This window comes from Arachis stenosperma, chromosome 4, assembly GCF_014773155.1.
Source record: "Arachis stenosperma cultivar V10309 chromosome 4, arast.V10309.gnm1.PFL2, whole genome shotgun sequence".
Classification (NCBI taxonomy): Eukaryota; Viridiplantae; Streptophyta; class Magnoliopsida; order Fabales; family Fabaceae; genus Arachis; species Arachis stenosperma.
This window is the reverse complement of record NC_080380.1, coordinates 118758062-118778057: the sequence shown is the minus strand read 5'-3', so window position 1 is coordinate 118778057 and position 19996 is coordinate 118758062. Positions and strand designations below refer to the sequence as shown.

General features: G+C 27.0%; 1 protein-coding gene across 3 annotated transcripts; it reads right to left on the bottom strand.

The window, feature by feature from the left end:
* Positions 1-433: 433 nt before the first annotated feature.
* LOC130973112 (trihelix transcription factor GT-3b-like) lies at positions 434-8066 on the bottom strand. Of its 3 annotated transcripts, XR_009084021.1 has the most exons (4): positions 7473-8066; positions 6474-7177; positions 5151-5268; positions 434-1610 (listed from the first exon to the last, which is right to left on the bottom strand). XR_009084021.1 is itself a non-coding variant. In XM_057897522.1 (2 exons), the coding sequence occupies exons 1-2, from the start codon at positions 7803-7805 to the stop codon at positions 6605-6607; spliced, it is 906 nt and encodes a 301-aa protein (XP_057753505.1). In that variant the 5' UTR covers positions 7806-8066; the 3' UTR covers positions 6457-6604. The 3 variants fall into 3 exon arrangements, 1 of the variants encoding a protein (XP_057753505.1); XR_009084022.1 differs by lacking the exons at positions 434-1610; positions 5151-5268 and adding an exon at positions 5742-5992; XM_057897522.1 differs by lacking the exons at positions 434-1610; positions 5151-5268 and having other exon boundaries at positions 6457-7177.
* Positions 8067-19996: the final 11930 nt, after the last annotated feature.

Genomic DNA, 19996 nt, shown 5'->3' with positions numbered 1-19996 from the left:
TCTTAGGAAAAGAATTTCAAACCGCTTACTGTTTTATTGAGGAAACAGAAACCACTTTATATGGCAAAAAAAAAAAGAAATTCTTACTATATATATTCTTTTTTAAATTTAAAAGAAACTAAAATTCATATAAAATACAAATTATTAAAAATATAAATATTGTTGTGTCTTCTTTATTACTTTAAATTTAAAAAAATTATAATATTGTATTAAAATTTTTTTATCAAAAAATACAAAAAAAAGAGAAATAATAAAAAAGAATCAAATAGAAATTTCAAAAATTAGAATCAAAGAAAGAAATTAAAATTTTTAATTATATCATACATATCCACACCATTACATTATATTTCTATTTATAAGTCTAATACTAATCCAGTAATCCTAATATTACTCTCTTTTTCAAAATAATCTTATCCTTAAAATTGTGATAAAATATATAACCTAATTATAATTAACAACAATAAATTCTCAAAAAATATTTGTTATTTTATTTCTATTCTACTACTAAAATTTAAAATTCTTCTGGGATCCTATTGAAAAAATTGAAGCCCACAAACAAAAATCAAACACAATGAGTTGATCCAAAGTTGGCGTAAGTGGTGGTGGCTTGGCTAAATAGGAGGGACGCGACGGAATGGATCTCCACCGTTCATCAACGCCAACCTCGGCACTGCTTTTGGCTTTGTTGTCGTCTCAGAGTCACCTCAAATCTGAGTCATTATTGTCATCCTTCACCAACTCGGAGGTGCCAATGGCAACTCTACTATGCTAGCTCTCTTCTTCATTCATGACAGTAGTCCACAGGTTTGACAATTCCGGTGGTGGAACTTGTCATACTTGAAGTTTTCTTTATTTTAATCTAATAAGAGGTTCTTTAGTTATTGTAGCCATAGTATAGAATGATTTAGAGGTTTAAAAATTTCATTTTAGTTTCGTGATGAAACCATGATGTAGACAATTGAGTTCCTCTCTTATTGCATCGGAGAATTAAGTAGAAGGTCGAGGAGTTCCTTCGAATCAATTCCCAAACTATAATATTGACAAATTAAATTGAGGAGTTCATTTTTTGTTGTATTAAAAAATTTAGTATAAGTAGAGTAATTCTCTTTGTACTTAATTTTAATTTATTCTTTTTATTTCTATTTTAATTTCAATTTATTTTTTTTTTTATTCTGTTTGATACCTATCTTCTTATTTATATTTTATTTCTTTATCAATACTTTCTCCCATCTCAGATTGCCTCTATTCTTTGTTAAGGATTCAGACCACGGCCGATCTCCTTCGGTTTGTGTCGTATTGCTACCACAAGGTTTGTTTCTAATAATGTCTCCATCATTTCTGTTGGTAATTTTTGGAACAACTCCACTATAATCGTTGAATATGGTCATTGTTTTTTAACATTAATTTTTGAATTTAAAATGTTGTTTTGAACAAAATCTGGTAACACTCGTTGAAAATCTGGTTAGTAACGATATAAGAATACAATTTAAAGATTGGCCAATTTGCTTCCAGAACCACATCAGATCGCGGCCGATCAATCTCCCTTAACCTCTCAAATGTGTTGAGCTTCCCATATTTTTTTGGCATTCCATAACTTCCATACACAGAATCTACCAATAGTCGTTAGTACCATTGAACATTCAAAAATTGTCATACTAAGAAATGTGATTTGAATTTGGACCACCACAAAAAACAGTAAAACGTTGTTGGTATGGTGTTTAATGACAACACTATTTGATAACATTTTATATCAAGAGATACAAATATAACATTAGAATAGAAATTTTTAGAATTAGAACTAAAGGAAAAAATTAAAGTTTCTAATTATATTATACATACTTATATATAGTTATATCATACTCTTATTTATAGAATATTTTTTTAATTAAATAGACTATAAACCAAATATTAATGCTAACATATTTTTGTTATTTCTAAAAAAAATAAAAATATAAAAGTTCACATAAATCCAAAAAAATCTTATGAAAAAACATATTCGATATAATTATTTATGTGTTTTCCATTATTAATATAACTTAATTTTTCGAAGTGGATTCGTAACGAAAATAAACTGCATGATTACTAATAATACCCGATTTCTTTTGTGACCTAAAAGGTAAAATTATAAAATTCTACAAAATCTAAACAAATAAAGTTCAACTTTGGTGATCCGATCCGCACCAACAAAGATAAATATCAACTTTATATTCCTTAGCCCTTTATATATGTTCCTCTCATGTTTATGATAAATCATATGCAATAATATTTTTATCTATTTTATTTTATTTTTTTTAAAAAAAAGGTATGATGAGTCTTCATATTTATTTTGAGCCTATGAAATAAAGTGCAGCTAGCCCTCATCACCAGCCGCAGATGTTTCTAGTGAAATATGAATTGTCACTCAAATCCCCAAATAAAGTTTGCCGACATGTAACCTTGATATCTAGGTTGCCCACTTTTCTTTATTTCACTTCTTTTTCATCTGATTGGGAAGTTAAACCACCCTTTTTATTCCTAATTTTATTATAAGAACTAAAACCAAATAATAGTATATACAGCCATTTTTAACTATATATAAAAATTGATTATTTTTCATCAAACACATATAACAATATAAAAACTGTATTTTTTAAGAATAATGTTAGGTACGTAACTAATATTATAGCAATTAATTTCAATTGATATTATAGCAAGTTAGTAAATAAATTCAACATGAAATCTATTAAAATTGATTTTTTTATTAAATTTAAATTTCAGATTTTTTTAATGAGTTTCAGATATTATTATTTTTAAGAGTTTTAAACATTTTTTTTAATATTCAATAATAATAGACCTCAAGATTATTATTCTTTAATTTGTCTGATCCAGTGCATATTAATAACTAAGTTAACTACTTAACTATATTCAATAGATATATAATCTTATGTCTACTATCTAATATATTTTTTTTTTCACACTGCTAAACCATTTTTATTGATTTGATTGCTTTTCAAAATTACATGATAATTAGGTACTCAAATATAGGAAAGTTATGAATCTCTATCGTCCTAACTTTAAATAGGACATCTTACCATCAACTATTATATATATGTCAGCTTTAATTAAGTAGAAATTAAAGCAAGAAATTTGTACATGCACCGGCTTTGTTTCTTTGTTATTTATATAAAATAAATAAACAAATAATGCAAGAAATTTTTGCAAGTTCAGTATAACTCAATTATCATAATATTCAAAGCCACTAATTAAGAGTGATCTTGCTGTAAAAATCTTATATAGTAGTATGCATGCATGAAATCATAAATTCGAACTACATTATTGTTAAGAAAAAATATAGAAAATTAATTTTTAAGTAGTTAATAGTTATTTATTTATTTATTTAACTTTTATTTTTGTAGAATTTAGGGTTTAGAGTTAGAATTTAGAGTATATAATTTAAGATTTAGAAGGTAAGATTTAAAATTTAGAATTTTAAATTAAAAAAAAGTTAACTGATATAGTTGAAAAAAGTTAATTAATTCTCTAATTGAACTCTATTGTTAATTATGTATAAACAAAATTATACTTATCCCCAACTTATTTCTAAGATCACTTTTGAAAATAAATGCACAGACAGTTGAAAAGAAATCACCAAAATATACCACAATAATAATATGGAAATTTTTTATAACTTGATCTCCTGCGAAATTTTAAGATATATATATAATATGAAAATCCAAATGCAAAATAACTATTCACATTTTAGGTGGTATATATCTATCATAATAAGAAGCCAAGAAACTTTTTTGCTTTGATTTATTATTTAATGTTTAACGTCTTGTCTCTTTGGTAGTAATAATTTTCTCCTAGTTACTGAAATAGTTGAGAGTAAAAACAAATTCTTATTCACATTGCATCTAAGAATAATATTTCCACCAATTGTTACAGCTTTCTTGAGTTAAACAGTTATTCTATCTCTATATGATTGATACCTATGATCCTCTTTTTCTTTTATGGCTACGTACGTTATTTTCCTAATACTAAAATTAAAAGAAAAACAGAATCACTTCATCAGCATGCAAGACCCCACGGTTTCAAACTTTCAATATTGATTTATTGCTCTAATTAATAACAATCTTTCTATGATTTATATCTCTTAGTTAACATATTTGTAATGTTTATAATATAATTAGACCTAGTTGGTAAAACTTCTTATATATTTGTGCTTTTAGTTTTAAAAAGTTGGATGTACTTTAAAAAGTATCTATGAGTATTTTTTTTTAAAACTAATTTGTATTTTTAAAGTTAAAAATCTTATATAATATTAAATATTAATAAATATCTATATCTTTTATTATATATATATATATATATATATATATATATATATGTCATTTTAAATATTAAAAGTAGTTTTATCAAGCATATTTTTATAATTTATTTATTGAAAATTATTTTTAGTGTGATTTATTATAATATAGAAAACATCTTTCAAAGATTTTATATTAAATTATCTTTAAAAGTCAAAACTTTACCAAATCATAAATGTATTAATTTTGTTAGAGATATAAATTTCTTTTTATTAGTTGAAATTTTTGAAAAAAAAAACAGTATTATTATATGATATCAGAATTTTATATCTAAAAAATCTAAAATTCGTTTCTTGATGAGTTTAAAAAAATAAATAAAAATCTATAAAAAAATCAAGATTCTTATTTTAAAAAATATTAAAAATAGAACCATTAATATTATTTTTTTTATGAACTTTAAGTTTTAAAAAAAGTAATGCGATGATAAATTCAACTAAAACTTTTAGATGCATACACTAAATTGCCAATTCATGACATACCGAAGGAAGTAAGAGAGTGATGATGATATGGGACCATGATTAATATTAATTAGAACTACTTGTATGTCTTCTGAATATGTTCAAAATTTATTTACTCAAACAATATCCAACCGACACTACTTTTTCTTTTTTTATATATATAAATATGCACTTAAAAGTAGTATAAACGTAAAAGAAAAACAATGAGTGGCCATATATATGTTTTTAAATATGCTTTGAATATTCTAGCAGTATATTAAAATTTTATATGAAAAAAAATATAAGTGATCCAATATATATATATATACACTTGTGAAACTACAGTTATAAAGTCACAATTTCATACCTGAGGCAAAGGATTTTCAACTCTTATGATTGTGTGAGCTCTGATATCTCATCACATGCACATGTCAATGTCAAACCATTTGGAATATCTCTTTTCATGCAACAACCGAATCAGCTAGCTGTTTCAATAATAATAATAATAATAATAATAATAAACCTCGTCCATACAAACTAATTAACCTCTCACATATCTCATCCAAAACTTTGGGATGAGATCATGATTCAACTCAAAGGTAATCAAATAATGATGATATTCTTTTGTGAAGTATATACATATATATAGTATTGTTAATCAAACCTCCATACATCATTTGAATTCACAAATATTTCATAAATATTCATAAACATATCATTATTTATCTATCTTTAATTCCTTAATTAGTTATTATGGTTTACATTCAATCTCCCAACATGTCTTTTCTAATGTCAATGCATTTACCGACAACCTTTATTATGATGAATACCTTTTGATATCAAACAATATGAGAGTAAGGAACAATTGTATTATGTGTACATATATACATATACAACTCTAAAAACCCTACTTCATCATTTAATACTATTACCGAAATGCATGGAAGTAGAGTATAGAAATTTAGCATGATACATAAAAGAAGTTAAATTATTCATTTTAATCAAAATAAAGTGAAAGCAACAAATGTAATTGTGTGTGTATTATGTGTAGTAGTAGTGATGAGTATCCATTGTAGCAAAAATGGGCCATTAACCTAAAAACTGTGCTCTTCATATATATTATGGAATAGACAACATGATGAACCATTATCTTGTGGCCAATGCCTTGTCCATCATTCTTTTTGCCCGTTTTCGGTTGTTAGTTAGGCCCTGCAAATTGTCTTCAATTTTATAATAATATAATCTATTCATCTACACCAACTACCGGAGGAATCTCTATGAAAACACCATTGATAACCTTTTGGATATACTTATGAAAAACATCAATGGGTCATCTCTCAATTATAGCAGAGAGACTTGCATGACAAAAAGCACATACATAATTATTATCTGATAGTTGTCTAATTCAAAAAAATAAAAAGAAAAAATTCTTAAAAGTATAACGATTAGAAATATAATTATTTATGTCTCTCACTTAATCAGTTTAAATTTTTAAGAGAAATTATTTAATGATATAATATCACAATTGTTATTATCTGAAAATCTAAAGTTCAATTTGTAGTAATAACCTTAAAAAAAGGTTTTAGTAAAGACAAATACGCAAATGCAACTAAATGAACCATAAAAGCATTGGAATAATAATAGTGTTTGATATATATGATAAATGAAAAGTGTAGTTATAAAGACAAACCTCCATAATGTGTCAAATTAAGCTTTGCTTCATCATCATCATCATCATGAGAATTCAGTAGCATAAACACAGTATGAAAAGGAAGTTAGTTCTAACCAACAAAGATAACTAACTCTAACTAACTAAGTTGGTTATTGATCTTGTTGTCTTGAAAGCTTGTTGAGAAGTGCAGTGATAAGAGCATCTCTCTTATGAGCCCTAGCTTCTTCCCTAATCCTCCATTGTTCTTCACTCTCCCTCCATCTCTGCTCCATCATCATCCTCTGATTCTCCAAAGCCTCCATTGTCTGCCTCCATTCCAACTCCTTCAACCTCCGATCATTCTCCCTCGCCTCGAACACGGACATCCATTGCGCCTCCATCTCCATCTGTTGCCTCATAAACTCCTCCAGAATCCCCTTCAGATGCTTCAAATTACTCGCACCACCACTATCTTCCACCCTCTTAACCTTCTTTAATCTTTTCTTTCTCTTTACATTCTTTTGTTGAGGATCTCCTAATTCGCTCTCTTCCTCTTCTTCGTCGTCCGAAGACAGCTGCGCTGTCGCAGCTTTCTTCTTGTTATTAGAAGAACCTCCTCCTCCGCCTCCGCCTTCTGTTTCGGCCCAAAGCATCCTCTGCATTCTATCGGTGAAGATAGCTTGAAGCTCGTTGTAGAATGGGAATTGCTGCCTCATTGCTTCTGCCTCCATCGTTTCACATCCCTTTTAAATCTCAATACCAAAACACAACTCTTAACAACGACACTATATAACTATATATAGAGAGCGAGGAACAATTTTTTTAAAAAAGAAATAATAGACAATTAATTAAAAAAAAAATTTATGCTTTTCTATGCGGTAAAGGAAAGGAATTGAAAAGAAGAGGGAAGAGGGTGTATATTAAAAAGAAGAGGAGACGGTTTTGTGTTGTTTGTTTTAGGAGGTTAAGTGATGTATTAATAATTAAATAATTGAAGAAATGAAATAATTTAAAGGTGTTATTAATAAGGTAAGGTACCTTATAACGGGTAACAAGGTTTTTCCACTTGCACTTGCACTGCTCAGCGCTTCGATGGTAACCCTTTTCTTTCATGGTGTTGGAGATGACTTCCCAGAGCTGCTTGTTCCTCTTTGTCTCCATGAAAGTCTGATCCAGCTCCGCACGGATCATTAGGAACTCCTTTGTTTCTTGGATGCTCCATTGAGGGAACCTACTATCTCCTGTCACATCAACAATCACAACGTTGTTATTAGTTCCTGCACTCGTTGTTGTTGCTGCACTAATATTATGACGTTGTGGCGGTGGGTATTGTTGTTGATGATGATGATGATGGAGATGATGACTTTCCATTATTTATCGAAAAGAAAAAAGAAAAAAGAAAAGATTTGAAGTGAAAGTGAGATCCAATTCAAATTAAATCAGATCAAATCATCCAGAAAAAGGAAAAGAAGAAGGATAAGGAGCAGTGATGAATATTAATATGGTATATGAGGAAAAGGTTTTAAGGTATGTTGTTTGAGGGGGTTATGGAATTTGAAGATAGAGAGAGAGATGAGAGAGAAAAAGAAAAGAAGAATATATATGTAGGTTTGGGAATTGCGAGGGATGTGGTGTGGTGTGAACGAGAGGCAGGTGTGAATGAATTGCGTATTTGATAAGAGAGGAAGAGAGAAAAAAATAAGAGAAATAAATATTTTCTTTTCTTTTCTTTTGCTCGTGTCAAAGACAAAAGCGTTTTTATTATTTACTCATAAAGATAAAAAAATAAAATATATATATATGTATATAAAAAATTTGTTATTAAATTAATTACGAAGAACATTAAAAAATTAATAAAATTTATTATTTTTAATTAATAATTAATTAATATATTTAAAAATATAAATTAAAAATATATTATTAAATTATTAAATTAAATTAATTATTAGATATATTTATTAAAAATAATAAATTTTATAAATTTTTTATTAATTATTATATTTATATATAAATAATTAATTTATTTTTAATATATATTTTATATTAATAATTAATATACACTTAACATAATTAAAATATAACAATTGAAAGACTTACAAAAAAAATTTGCCTACCTTAGATAGATATGCGACTCAGTGAAGTCAAATTCAAATTAATTGGGGCAAAGTCATAGATACTAGATAAATAGCAAAAGAATCAAATAATTAATAGACAAACTAACGGAGTCTTGAATCAAAACTAAACAATTTTATGTAAATTTTAAATGCTAAGTTTTGAATTTTTGTGGTTTTCGAGGGAAGTTATGGGGGAATTTCTTAATTTGTTAGTATAATTTTTTCTTCCTCCTCTTGCAATTATGATTTTTGTTATTTATTTATTTTTTTCAAGATTTCTTCTCATCTATCTACGCGGAAACTTTGTCTCTCTTTCTTTCTCAACATATCTCTTCAATGTCCATAGTTGTTTGTCTCTCATAAATATTATTATATCGTGTTCCCATTACGTCAACGCAATCGTCACGCTGACGAGAAAAAGTCTCACACCGGCGGTGGGGTACGTTTTATTTTTATCTTCCTCTATATCAATATGACCAACAAACACCACTTCACAACTTGCTTCCCAAGCATTTCTTTCTTCATTCATTGCTATTTTCCTTGGTAATTATTTTGTTTTACTCTATGATGTAGCCACAGAATACGATACAAAACACATCGATATATAAATTTTAAAATTTTATAAAATATAAAATTTATATATATATATATAATATAAAGTATTTTTTAAATAAATTGTAACAATATTTTAATATTTTATTAATATTAAAATATAAATTAAAGGGAACGAAATACAGTTTTTTCTAAACTTCTTTTTTTTTTTTTTTCAGTGTCGTCTTTTTAATCTAATTCTAACGCTTTAATTTAAGTTATGTAACTTTCTGCGCGTTCTTTATCCGCGCCACCCGTGGGATGGTGACAAAGAAAAAGAAGAGGCTTCTTCGCCTGCTGTAACCCCTAAGATTTTATCTCACTTTTGCTTTGCATGGTTTTCGAAAATGCTAAAGTTGAAGTTAATTAAAGCTAGAGTCAACATTATAATTTCTCTTTTCATTGATTTGATTTTGAAGATCATTTCACGTATGATTATATATTATTCATATCTATGTGTCTATGATGGAGCACTTAGAGATAGTATATATATATATATATAATTTATTAATCTAATGAGTAATAAGAGAGAAAAGAGAAAAAGAAAACCAAACAAGCTATGTTAAAATGAAAGGACTAATTAAAGAAAGCTAACTTAATTATTTATCACAATAATTCACTTAATTATTTGGCAAAATGGAAATTACAATTCTGTTTTGGTGCCATTATTTAAGCAGTGAAAACGATATATATTTTTCCATATAAAAGAATTGAAGTAGCTAGTATAGTACTAGATTATACTGTATAGGCTATGATCTCAATTCATAATCAAATCATTATGATTTAATTCACTCATTTTCAGTATCTAATATGTTGTGTACACATTTATTCGGTCGATAGCTGCGCCGGGAAAACGCCTAACTTACTTAATTGCCTTCCCACAGTACCCTCTCATCATAGTTAGTTAAGTTAACAACTATACATCCATATATTTGTTCAATAATTTGTTTTTTCCTTTTAATTTTAAACAATAACAATAATATCATTCATACTCTTCTGGCTCATATATATGGCAATTTGCTTTATTGTGGTAACTCAAATTTTTTTTTAAAGTACCCACTGCATGCGTTAATAGATTACAAATTAATTTATTTTAAATTTAAATTTTATTTAAAAGTTTGCCAATAACTATGAATTATTATAAGTATAAGATAAAATTTAAAATACTTATTAAAATAAATAAATTAATTAATTATTCAATTAATTTAAATTAATTGATCATTTAAACATAAATTATATTCTATATTCTTTTTTTCCCTATAGATATTTCTATACAATATTTATACGAGAAAATTTCTAAAGTACCCGCCTATTATTAGTTTTGCATCTATTTAATAGGTAGGCATGCATTATTCTAATGAATTGATGTCATTGTAAGAGAAGTGACATAGCTGCGGTTACGAAATTATTTTTACAAAAAAATTATTATATTTATTATATATTATTAATTTTATAACTAAAATAGATTATATATCATTTTTTATTATAACTAAAATTAAAAAATTTTTTTTCTTTCATTTCTTTATTCACTTTGTCTTTTTTATATATCATTATTAATGTTTAACTATAAATTTAACTATCAAAATATGTAATAAATATGACATTCTCCGATTACATTTAAATTAAATTAAAATTAAAATTAAAATATAATTATATTATATATTATATATTACTAACTAATTTAATAATCAAAATATATCATATAACACTCACTAAAATTGAGAAAAAATATTTTTTTTTAAAATTAATAAATTTCATTCCTACATTTTCTTATTTATCTCTCTCCCATATTTTATTTTTCTCTATCTTTTTTATTCTATTCTTTTTTTTTCTCATTTTCTATTTTTTTCTACTTTTTTATTCTACAAAAAAATAAAATTAATAAAATAATATAATTTAAATTAAAAATATTATTATTATATACATATTTTTTATTTAATTTTAAATATTTATTGCTTATCTTTCTAAATATATTTTTACTTCTCTTTCTTCAAATATTTATTACATATAATTTAAAGAGAACACTAATATTATGATTAAAAATTAGAATCAAGATTCAATTATTTAAAAAAAAAATAATTTTGAGTAATTTTATAATTATCAATATAAATTTTTTATGTTAATATCTAATTATATTTTTATATACATAAAAAAATATTATTTTTAAACAATAAACATAAAAATTAATTATTTCTATTTATACAATAAACTTAAAATTTAATTAAATATAAAAGTATACACATTTAATTTTTTTAATTTAAATAATAAATATTAAAATTAATTATTAATAAAAAATTAAACTCTTTTACATGAAAATAATAATTAAAAATTTTATTATTTAATTTTTTATTTATAGAGACTTAGATTTTTTTTAATCGATGAGAACTTTTGTTTTTTATAATTTTTTTATGAAAGTTATTTGATTTTATAAATTTTTTATGTCATAATCTATAATATTATAATAAAAAAATATAATTTTAAAATATTTATATTTTTATAATTATTACAGATGAAAATACTAATTATTTAATAAATTTATGTCTATAATTTAGTACGTTTTTCTTTTAAAAAAGAAATTAGTACGTTTCTTATTTCAGGCTTTTCGGTTCAAGAAAAAATTGAAGCATAAACAATAAGACAATAGAAATCAAATTTTAACACTCTTTTTATCGAATTTTGATGACATATTTCTCCACTAAACATTAAAACAGTTCAAAAAAGGCACGTGATCATTTTTCGTATACCCTTTGTTTGGTTTAAGAAAAAATAAAACGAGAAAATAGAGAAGAAAAAAAGATGATTATGGAATTTTCCTCCGTGTGGCTGAAGGTGGAAAACTACTGAGAGAAGAGAAACATTGATACGACATTGAACCCACAACAAATTTTCTTCGCTGCTACCTTGGGAAGAAAATAGAACCGACATAGGCACAATTAAGCCAAGCATTAACACCCTTACAAGAATCGACAACTTTTTAACTAAAATTGCTAACATAATGCATTGTTATTAGAATCGAACCAAATCGTTCGATTTCATTAGAAAATTGGTGAACTGGTCTCGTGATTAGTCTGATTTAAATTATTTAAATATCAAATTGAATTAATAATTAAATCGATACAAAATCTATTAAAAATCGTCGGTTTATATTAAACTAGTCCCGATCCAAGTTAAGTTGAGTAATGACTCGCATACTCGCGTACATCACGGTGTACTATGGTACTTATATACTACAAACAGTCATATAATTAATTATTGATATAAAATATATTAAAATAAATTAAATAATATATATAATATATTTATATATAAATATATAGTGATTAATTAAAAGATTGAATTTTTAGTATACACATCATATTTTTTGTACCAACAAAGTGTTAGAACTTGTTAGGAAAATATAGTGCAAAATAAAATATATGTATATATTATTTTGTCGTATAAATTTTATAATTTAAATTTAGAATTTAATTTTGATATACTGTTAGTATAAAATAATTATATATATATTTAATTACGTTACGTTATATTAATAAAAATAGTTACTTTTTGTATTAACTATGTGAATGGTCATTTAAAAAGATAAATATGATTATATGACTATTAAAATATTTTATACTATCAGTATATTAAAATTAAACTCTTAAATTTAATACACTGACAATACAAAAATATTTTACATAATTATTAATCATATATATTATTTTGTATGATTATTTATATAATTAATATAAAAAATATTTTAATTATTTTTGTTAACATATAAAATAACGTAATTAAATGTACATATAAAATTATTTTATATTAATAATATATTATAATTAAATTCATAATTTTATACAATATAATTTCTAAATGTTAACATAAGATCTACTTCATATATTTAAATTTTGAATAGTGGATAATTTTAAAATTTAATATGTTTATTTACGTTTTATATTATTTTAATTTTAAATTTTATTATAATATTATATATTTATTTAATTATTACTAAACTAAACAATTAGCCAATGACCAATCAACCAATTAAATTACTAATCCAGTAATCTCTTTCTCTTTTCTCTTTTCTCTTTTCTCTTGTTTTTTCCCTATCTTCTCCTTCCTCCTATTTACTCTTCCCACAGTTGACAGTTCCCATTCAAACAATACAATAATATTATTAATTATGAGAAAGTATAATTAAAAAAGGGAAGGGATTGGGGTGTGGGACACGTACAATAGCTTTTGTTTGTGATAACATTAACATAGATAGATACTTGAATACTAGATAGATATAATACGCGGTATTTGAAGATTGTGGGGTCCACATCCCTCATCACCACGCCTTCCTTCTTCATTCTCCATTTCTTTTCTTGTTTTTTGACCTTCAACGACCTCTAATAAATCAACAGATAAATACCAAAATTAAACCTAATTCTACAAAATTCTTACGCAAATAACAATAAAAGTCTCCAACACATATGGAAACTTTGTTTACTTTAAATGGTATAAATATAAAGAAACTAGTATTCATAAAATATTTTAGGTTTACCCAAATTTTAAACTATTTTGACAGATATTGAATACATTTTAAAGGCTTTTCTTTATATTTTTTATCAACGTTTAAATTATTTGACGGTTTTTTCTTTTCATTTTCACAACTATAGAAATAAAAATATCAAATAAATTTCATTATCGCAGTTACAGCATATAGAAGAGCTGCTTTGGAATGGTGAAGAGCTACAGGAGTTCACGTCGTCTCGGAAAATCAGACAAGGGGATCCGATTTTATCATATATTTTTGTTCTGTGCATTGAAAGACTCTCTCAACTTATCAAGGCGGCAGTAGATCACGGCTATTGGAAGCCTATCCGATTAAATAAGGATGGATCTCCTATTTCCCATCTATGCTTTGCTGACGACTTGATCCTCTTTGCGGAGGCAAACGTAGATCAAGTGGCTATCATCAATAAATGTCTTGAAGCCTTTTGTATTAGCTTTGGGCAGAAAGTCAGCCTTGAGAAGACACGATTTTTTTCTCCAAGAATGTGGGAAATAATGTGAGAATCGAGCTCAGTGAAGCTCTCCAATTTACAAGAACGGACAATCTCGGAAAATACTTGGGAGTCCCTCTGCTTCACTCCAAAGTGACCAAACATACTTTTGACGACATTATCAATAAGCTAAACTTGAGACTCAACTCGTGGAAAGCTTTTTCTCTCTCTTTGGCAGGAAGATCTACTTTGGTGAAATCTGTTCTTTCTTCTACTCTTTTATATACGATGCAAACTGTCTTACTTTCTTCTGCTACTTGTAATGCTATTGATCGTAAATGCAGGAGTTTTTTTTGGGGAGACACCAACCAAACTAAGAAAATCCACCTCTTGAGTTGGGATAAAGTGGGGAGCTCGAAGAAGTCAGGAGGCCTTGGAATTCGTCATGCTAGTAAGATGAATCAGGCTCTCATGATGAAGAATGGGTAGGGTCTCATAGAAAAAAAGGATGCCTTATGGACTAAAGTGCTTAGGGCCAAGTATAAAGCAGGCAACGATGTTATCCCTACGGTCGAACGCAGAAGAAATAGCTCAAACCTTTGGAAAGGAATCTGTAACTCATGGTCAGAAATTCAGAAGCACCATATCTGGAGGATTGGAGATGGATCCAAGATTCAGTTTTGGAATCACCATTGGATCCCCAATTTGGGAGCTCTTGAGCCTCAGGCTCAGCAGGTAAATGTAACTATTAACCATGACAGCACTTTGATAGACTTTTTATCTGTTTCAGGGTTTTGGGATGTTGATAAGCTCACGGAGTGTCTGCTTGATGAAGTTGTTCAAAGAATTATTGCCATGTCCCCTCCTTCGCCATGGAAACAGACAGACTATGTAGCCTGGAATCTCTCCACGGATGGAACCTTTCAATTAAAGCAAGCGTATCAAGCCCTTATAGAAAGTACAGCCCAACCGGATAGAATATTCGGTTACATTTGGCATTGGCGTGGACCGGAGCGTATTCGATACTTCTTGTGGTTATGTGCTCATAATGCCATTCTTACTAACACTGAGAGAAAGCGGTGTCACCTCACTAACTCTGCCTCCTACCCGAGATGTGTTGAGGATGAGATGATCACCCATGTACTTAGAGATTGTGCCTTCGCAAAAGGAGTTTGGTCTTCCTTCCTCTCTATGGATTGGCGTAACAACTTCTTTAATCTAAATGCACAAGAGTGGATGATGTTTAATCTTTCACAGAATAGCAATTGGCAGACCATCTTTGGTATAGTCACTTCATCTCTTTGGTTTTACCGAAATAAGGTGGTTTTTGAGGGTATTCGAATTCCGCCGAGTACCATGGTAGAGCAAATCAAAGCAAGAGTTGAGGAGCTGAACCATGTCACTAATCTTGACTTCCATCAGTTTACTCTGAGCACTCCTCCTAGTCGGTATATCTGTCGGAAGCCCCCACAGGAGAACACCATTAAAATTAATGTTGACGGCTCCTCTTTTAGCAACTCTAACAATACTGCCTGCGGAGGTATCTTTCGAAATCATCTAGGAGGCTTCTTGAAAGCTTTTTCATGCAACTTTGGAAGTTGTACTATTATGCATGCTGAGCTTTGGGGATTAGCTATGGTCTTCAATTAGCTGTTGCAAATGGTTAAGTAAATATCATCGTGGAATCTGATTTCCTGGCAGCACTAAAGCTCATCAATAATGGGTGTCTTGATAGTCATCCGTGTGCACCTCTGATGGAAGATATTAGAATTCATTTCCGTCGCATCTCTACTATTGCCTGGAGTTACACTCCTCGAGAAGGAAATGCTGTTGCTGATCATCTCGCCAAAAAGGGACAGAATCTTCCCCTTGGTTTACATACTTTTGCTGTTGTCCCATCAGATATAAGTCACCTGTTAATTTTTTATTGTTCTAGCTCTCTAATTTTGAGAGACTTTAGTTAGTCTTTCTTTTCTTGTTTTTTGCCTTTCGACTCCTCTTTCATCAAAAAAAAAAAAAAAAGAAATGCAACTAAATATCTAAATTTGTAAACTTTTTGTAATTATTTGGGTAAATAATAAAAAACCTTTTTATTTAAATAAAAGAAAAAATTATCATTTCTGTTTATGGATATTTAAAACAATAATAAAATTATTCATAAAAGAACAAAATCAATATATTGGCAAAAATATTCAAAATTAAAACTTTTGTTGATTTTTAAAAAAATTAACTAAAATTCTAAAATTGTCTTTACCTTACGTATTCAATTTCGGATACTAACATTTTATGACAAAGAGAAATATGGGACACGATATAATACAAGATACGTTGACATACTAATTTTAAAATTTTATAAGATATAAAGACACGTATATATATAAAATATAAAATATTTTTTAAATAAATCGTAATAATATTTTATTATTTTATTGATATTAAAATATAAATTATTTTTTAATTATTTTTAATATTTTATTTTAATTATATAAAATATTAAAAATATTTTTTATTTAAATAAATAATAATATATACTATTTTTAAATTTATTTTAAAAATATATATTAAGAATAAGATTAAATATATTGATAAATAATAATATTTAAATATATCTAAATATGTTTAACATAAAATTATTTATTTTTATTAAGACAAAATTAAACACAACAAACACACATATCAATAATTATTGTATTCAAAATATATTGAATACGCACATTCATCAAAATATTTATACTTCATAGCTACTATATATTCTCAAATTCCAAACTTTTATCATCTTCCATCACTATCATATTTTTTCTCATCCAGCCTTAGCTTTCACAATCACCCTTAAAAATAAAATAAAATAGAATAAAATTAATTCATCCAAAAATGAGTATACCCTTAGCCATTATTTGGCTGTCTGATTTAGAGTTGATCCTCCAAATATTCTAAATCTGTGATTCAAAAAAAAATTATTTTGTTGCGAAGGAGCATATCCGTTACGTGTTTTGTGGTGCCAGTGGGAATGTGACGCGTGTTACAGTGGATTGGTATGCAGGTTGGTTATCGGATTGCCAGATTGCCACCTTCTTATTTTTGTTATTAACTAATTTTATTTTTGTTATTAAAGTTTAAAAAAGGTGATTTGTTAATCAATTTTAAATTCAAATTAAAATTTTTGTTAAAAATATTTTTAATTTAATTTTATTGACCAAAATTAATTTAAAAATAAAAAATTATTTTATACATGATATTATAAGATAGTATTGTTATTTATTTTTCTAATGGTAATTATTGTCAAATAAACTGGTATAAAAATAAAAAAAATATATTTACCAATTTAAAAATAATAACTTTTTAATAGAATAAATATATATATATATATATATATATATATATATATATATATATATATTGAATACCAAAGTTATTATGATTTTTTTTCATACAAATTAATACTCAACGATAGTGTTTTAGTAATATTACTAAGAAATATTAATCAATCTAATAGCTTTTGTAAAGAAATAAGTCTATATATAAGTTTGAAAACTTGAAAACCATGTCATAAAATGTGAAATATTAATAACCGCTAATAATGTTGATCATATTGTTTTGACTTCATGAATGAATATGATACCAATAAAGTTGTCACATTTAAATTTCAACAAAGACAAATCTCCACAAGTATTACTATCAATGATAATTATTCTATTTTCAAGACAAATACTTTTTTTTTCACCATATTTTTCAACTCGGCAAGTCGAGAACTAATCCACCACGGATTGAAGCTCCATTTATTAAGGGTCTGTTGCTAGCCAATGAGTTGTTATATACATAAGCGAGATTCAAAAATACCTCCGCAAGTAGATGAGTGAGATAACTACTCAACCAACTCAAATTAATTAAAATAAATACAAATTATTTTTAATATTTTTAACATTAAAAATCGTTAACCTTTGATTTTAATTATAACTTTATAAAATATTTATAATAATAATTGTTATATATATTGTTTGTTTAATTTTTCAATAAAAACTTCATATATTTTTATTAATTATTTCATGCACTGCATGAGAACATTGCCAAATAAAATGGTGTAAGAAATTAAAAGAAAATGTATTTAGCAATTTAGCAAATAATAATTTATTTTACAATAGAATAAATTATATATCGAATAACAAAAATTGTTATTGGTTTCTCTTCCCACAAACTAATACTCAACGATGGTGTTTCAATAATGTTATTAAGGAATATTAACTAACTTAATAGCTTTTGTAATGGCATAAGTCTGCGTTTCAAAGTTTGAAAATCATGTCATAAAATGTGAAATTTTAACAGATAACAATATTGATGATATTCTTTTGACTTCAAGAATGGATATGATGCTAACAAATAAAATTGTTGCAGGTAAATTCCAACAAAAACAAATCTCCATAAATATTGTTATCAATGAAAAATTATTCTACTTTAAAAAAATTTTTTTTATGGTATTTTTTTAACTAGACAAATCGAAAACTAATCCACTACATATAGGTTTGGCCCTGCCCGCCGTCCTTAAACTTCTCAACTACTCGCTCCACCTATACCTGCGGGTAGTAAAATATTGTACCCTAACCCTTTTCTGTGAGTACCCTCCCCACTCTTATCCGTCCTATAACAATTAAATAATACTTTAAGATTTACATATTCATACATAAATTAAGATAAAAATATTAAAATTTATACATAAATTAAACTGCAAACATAAAATTCATATAATGTCAAATAACATAAAATAAAAAACAAATTAATGTCTGATCACTACAAATTTAGCATGAAGTATATTAGTATTACTCTAAATGTCAATCTCAATATCATTAGGAGTAACACTGTTGTTTTATGCGTCCTTTCTAACATTACTAGCCATGAAATAATCTTAATGCACCTATATTGAAAACATTGAAAAATTTAAACAAACCATATATAAAGTACTTATTTAAAAAACTGAGTAAACCATTACAACATCAGTAATTAGAACCCAAAGTCAATAACGATTTAAAATAAAAAATACAAAATGAACTTTGTGTAATGAGAACATTCACACTTCAATAAAGAATCAACCATGAAATATATTTATTTTTATATAAAATAATCTTAGAATCAATCATGAAAAATATTAGTACATAATATGGACAGAAATCATTGAAATGTAGATTAGACCCACTGCACATATATAAACAAAATTGCAACACAAATCCACAACTTCACCAATAAAATTACAACAGAAACTCACAACTTCACTAAGTAGAGATTCAATGAAATACAGATTCAGTCATTCATAATATGAGAGAGAGAGGAAAACTTATTTATGAACAGATAAATAGAGGAGGAAGACAGCGACACGCTCAGGAGAAAGGGGCTCCGGTGAAAGACTCACACAAAGCTACAGCGACAACCAAGTGATGAGTCTGTGGAAGAAGAAAAGAAGAACTTAACAGACTCGCAATGTAATGGGAGAGAGGGGGGAGAGAAATTTACCTAGAGAAAAGGGGCTCAACAGAAGGAAGGCGGTGACAGGCTTAAGGAATTTACCTAGAGAAAAAGGGGTTCAGCAGGAAGGTAGCAACAGGCTCACTAGCGGCAACGACGAGAGCTGTGAAGGTAGGCAGTGACGGGTTCAGTAGCGAGACGAGGAAGCTGTGACGACAATGAGAGCTATAAGATTTTCTGTAGAGAAGTCAAGAAGAAGAAGACTCTGGGTGAGGATGACTGAGTCTCTCTAATGTGGCTATAGAGTATGGACTCAGACTAATCATTGAATCTGTGATGTGAGGCAAATTCTAATCCATAAAAGGTGTTTATATGTATATACCCTGGAGCGGGTACACCTTAAACCCGACCCTGTTCTGCTCCGCTCGAACACTCG

Bases quoted from the DNA above. Each gene is read 5' to 3' on its own strand.
- LOC130973112 (XM_057897522.1), bottom strand. From the start codon at position 7,805: ATGGAAAGTCATCATCTCCATCATCATCATCATCAACAACAATACCCA. The intron at 7,178-7,472 runs GTACCTTACCTT...GAGATTTAAAAG, and splicing joins ACCTTGTTACCCGTTATAAG to GGATGTGAAACGATGGAGGC.